This window comes from Aphanomyces astaci (genome assembly GCF_000520075.1).
Source record: "Aphanomyces astaci strain APO3 unplaced genomic scaffold supercont1.152, whole genome shotgun sequence".
NCBI classification, from domain to species: Eukaryota; Oomycota; class Saprolegniomycetes; order Saprolegniales; family Verrucalvaceae; genus Aphanomyces; species Aphanomyces astaci.
In genome coordinates this window covers 47,736-52,384 of record NW_009798415.1, presented here as the reverse complement: position 1 = coordinate 52,384, position 4,649 = coordinate 47,736, and the positions used below count along the sequence as shown (strand labels likewise).

Genomic DNA, 4,649 nt, shown 5'->3' with positions numbered 1-4,649 from the left:
CATATTTTGTTCTACCTTCCGACATATTCCACAAAACCTACAAATGTGAGCTACATCCCTAACCCTATCAATTCGGATTGGTAGAAATACAAGAAATTGTAATGTTTTACTGGTCAATCCTCAATGAATGAATTTTCATTGGACAAAACTAGACATACAAAGATCAAGTTTGGTCGGAGTAACGGTGATATTCATCCATATTCCCTCAAATGCATCTACAGCGCGAGATAGAGAACATTAAAGGTCCAATCAAAATCAAAAATTTCGACTTTAAAAGTGCAGTTGTCAAGATTCAAGGCGGCTACGAAATTCGTCTTACAGCACAGGAACGAAGTCAAGTGACTCGTTAGGATCAGATCATGCATCTACTGTTGATGCTGGCCCACATCAGAGCGAGGATGACTTTGCGTCGGAAATCTTGAAACGGCAGAGAGAAGAGACAATGTCTTCTTCTGGCTATGTGTACACGTCCTTTGTTGTGCCTACATCAAATCACGTTGAACGGCTTTTCAGCCTGTGCAAGCGTCTGTACTCTCCACATCGGCGGTCATTGAGTCCTAGAACTAGAAATACTGGTGTATTTGAGATCAAATCGACTTCTTTGGGACCAAGCGCTTGTGGCATCAGTTGTCCATAGCAGTCAAGATGAAATTGATGACGATTTTGACGAAAATGATGAAGACATAGGATTTGACATAGAGTAAAATACATGCCTCAATATATTGTTTATTATTGTCAATATAATTCAATATATTGCAATAATTGATTATTCGACTTGTCTAGACCAATACAATACAAAATACCATATTGTTAAGGCCTGGCCTCCACTGTAAATGTGGTAATTATCTTCCGGATAAACATGTTCGTAAAACCAAAATATGTCGACGTACTTTCAGAAGCATACATAATCCAAGTACATGAAAATTGCATATTTTGGTTTTACGAAACAGTTTGTTTCGTGTTCTGTTTAAAATCCGGCATATTGTTTCGCACGTGTTTCGTAAGTCCATACTATTGTGCACTTGTTTTGGCGTCGGTTTAATTGTCGATTTGACGTGAATTTCCGGACTTCACTCTGTACTTCAAACCGATCCGAAACCTCGCCAACACTTTTGATTGGCTAATATGCATAACCAATCAACGCAAGCACAATCCTCTGCACACACACACAGTGACAATCGAGTCCGTAGTCAACTCAAGCACAATGATGCATTGCTTGTACGGCTACTTCTTCTTGGGGATCAAGAAAAGCCACTTGGCCGTGATCTATCGCAAAGACGAGAAGATCATCGCCAACTGGGTTCAACGCTACAACGACACTGAAACCTACAGTCGGAAGAATGCACCCCAAACACGAACATTTAAGCAGTACCAGAAGGACTGGCTCATCGCGTACTACCAAGGACTGTCGTTTCTAGACGAGGCCAAGAAGGCATTCCTTCGCAAGTCTATCGTCCATCAACACTTCCCATGTTTCGACGATCCTCCACGAGTACAGAATGACATGGAAAGTGATGGAGCGACGAGCAATGCCAAACCAATCAGTAAGACGTATGCCGGTTCGTGACAGAAGTTGACAGCATAGATTGGAGCCAGTGCAACATTGTCTTCCTGGACGAAATCAGTTTCGATAATCGCGGCATGCTTCGCAAGCGTGGGTACTTGATGCGGGCTGAAAAGATTGTTTTCTGGGGAGAATTTAACCGCAAACCCCATGTGTCACTGATTTGTTTCATCGGAGCTGACAGTAAGCTGGACTACTATGACACTGAGGGAACCTTTGACCGAGAGACCTTTGTACGGTGCTGCACTTTGTTCGCTCATTCAGGCCTTGTTGCGATGCACCCTGGTGGCAACTCTGTGTGGATCCTTGACAGCGCCAAGATACATTGCCATGACGAGATTGTGATGTACTTCCGAGAAATTGGCATTGTGTCAAATACCTCCCTGCCTCTTGCCCGTTTTACAACCCCATTGAGTACTTTTTTGGATATCTCAAGAAGTCATTTCAGCGCAATTATGCATAATGCCGTACTGAGAAGAGCTTAATTTTGTTTATGGTGAGAATCATCAGCAAAATGAAGTACCTGGACATGTCCAAGGTATTGGCACACTGCATTTGGTTGAGTACCGGTCGCTTTGACCCACGCAAAGGCCTCCAACATGGTAAAGTTCGTCTGGGCGATGTTAGAATCGATACCAGTGATTTAGGCTTTAATGAAGCTCAGTAATCAAGCGTTTTGTCACGTGACAATTACTCCTAGATCTACTACATTAAAGATGCAGATGATGCAAACGAACAGTGCTGAAAAACTTTGATATTGCTATATTCCATGTCATCGATGGTGTAATCATACTCCATGTCGTCGATATTTCAATATCGTTCAATTCAGTCGTAACTACCTCATCGTGAAGTATTGGGGCTAGATCTGTTTCCATTGAAACCAAGAACTTCCCTTTTGTTCGCTAGTCCCCGCTGAATTATTTTCAAACGATGCACGACCATGCCAACAGCTCCGGCTAAATCATCCAGCTCGGCGGGGGACGCATCCACAACGTCCAATGCTGATCGAATGTGACGGTGAAACGATTCCATTCGAGCTTGATGCCCCGATATCTTTGGTTTCGACCGAGCAAGCATGTGGGAGGCGGCATTTGCTGGACTCGGGACTCCCAAGGCAAGAGCGGTGGTTTCACAACATAGGTGGCCGAAATCCGCCAGATAGGTTAGGCAGCCTCCCACGTATCATCCCACTTGGTGTGCAACTTGGCCATATACTCTTACAAAAATAGTGGCTTCTGTTGGAGCACCGGATCGATCTTGGTTCCTTGGGACGACGTGACTTGTTGTGAAGTCAAACAGTTGATCCTTTGTGGCGACTTAGTTCCCGTACTTGTAAATCGACAACGAGATGCGTGTGCTTCGTATCGAAACAAGTCACTCGTTCATTTTCGACTCATCCTCCAGCTTCTTAGTGTGGCCCCCGTAACGCAACTCAAAGATACGTCCAAAGTGTGACTCGTTGATGTCGTCGTCCAATACGGCCCATGCGCCATCGTCGTTGCTTCGTTTTGAACTTCGTAAAGATCTTGGTCTGGATTTCGCTCCAAGTGGAACCCCCGCAGACGTACGGCGCTAACTGGCCAACATGGGTCCGGAAATTCGTACCGAATCTCCGATACTTCGTGCATACTACTACAGTAATAGTAGCTAAAAGAGTAGTACTTCTCCTGTAACTGTGTTACTCCGGAGTACAAGGTTGAATGAATACCTGGTATTTTAGCTAATTCACTGGGGTTTTACAAATGCCAAATAACTCTGAGCAATAATAATTATTAGTGCATGTGATACTGAATGGGCCAAAATACCTTGGCTGTTAATTCCATCGCGTAGTACATGCAGGTAGCATGTACTACGCGTGGTTTTCTACGATATGGCACAATACGTTCATCGCTATACAGTAGTACGTAGGCGCATGTCCTCGCTGTGTATCATTTGCAATATCAAAAGTTGTTCATGATGACCAGTGAATTGTGCAATTCGGTCCCGAGAATAGCAGATATAACTTTGACTAGCACTTTTCAAATGTTCAAAAGCAAGGGAGTTGCATAAACGACCTCCCTAAAATTACATTCTGTAATGAAACGTGACACCCTAATCACGGCGCGGATTATCTAAAGCACTGAACAAACACCCAGGTTTATGGTGTGGATAGCCAAAACGAGTTAAAAGCACAATACTCCAACTAGTATATTTTGCGGGATATCGCAACATTCCCTGTCGCTCTGCTCGTCGTCAAATGCCCCTTCACACAAGGTTGTCCGTCGCATGTGTAAACGACAAAGTCCAGGCACTTTCCACGGGAACGTGCCTGAATGATGTCGTTTGAAGGTTGGTTTTCAATGTCCACAACTCGTCCTCATGCACCATGTTCCATGATCCCGCCGTCCAGCACGGAGAATCCATGAAGGAGTTCTGGATGGGACGTCGAGGTTTCAGTGGATCCTTCGATCCTCATTTGGGCCGTTTAGGGCAGATGTAGGTTGGCCGGATCCATACTCCACAATATCACAAGGGATTTTAGTACCATCCACCTTAGGCCTCTTTGAATTGGGCTTGTGGGTGATGTTAAACCTAAACTCCTTACACCCACAATCCTCATTTCGTTTAGGACATTCCGACTTCACGTGCCCAAGAACCGTAACGTCGTTTCCCACAGTTGGACCATTACCATGCTTGCGCTTCTTGTCCCTCGATTGGACAAAATTCACAGCATGGTTACCCTTGGGTTGGCCATACCCATGGTAGATGCCGTTTGATTGGCTACCCATACCCGTAATGACCACTTTTCCCAAAAATCCCAATGAGTTTCGCCTCCACTTCGACGAGGTTAAACCCCTTCTCGTCTAATTAGAAGAGCTCCAAAGTACTCATTGGGTAAAACATCCAAAACCAACGCCACAATCAGATCCTCACTGATAGTATCTCTACCCAAGTACTTCTGATAATTTTCCAGGCAGACTTGAGGTCGCAAAATAAGACTTCAAGGTTAGGAAAATCGTTATTCGCCGTCGAGATCAAATGGCCGATCAAGGTCTTAACCGTGGTGACGTTCGACTCCCCATAGCGCTTCTCGACGGCGGCCCAG

The 4,649-nt window shown here is 44.7% G+C and overlaps 1 protein-coding gene across 1 annotated transcript; it reads left to right on the top strand.

Annotated features, from left to right (window-relative positions):
- Positions 1-1,204: 1,204 nt before the first annotated feature.
- Positions 1,205-1,567, top strand: H257_18292 (hypothetical protein; the record flags this gene model as incomplete). Its single annotated transcript, XM_009847323.1, has 1 exon — positions 1,205-1,567. One exon carries the CDS (start codon positions 1,205-1,207, stop codon positions 1,565-1,567), a length of 363 nt encoding a protein of 120 aa, XP_009845625.1.
- Between the last annotated feature and the right edge of the window lie 3,082 nt (positions 1,568-4,649).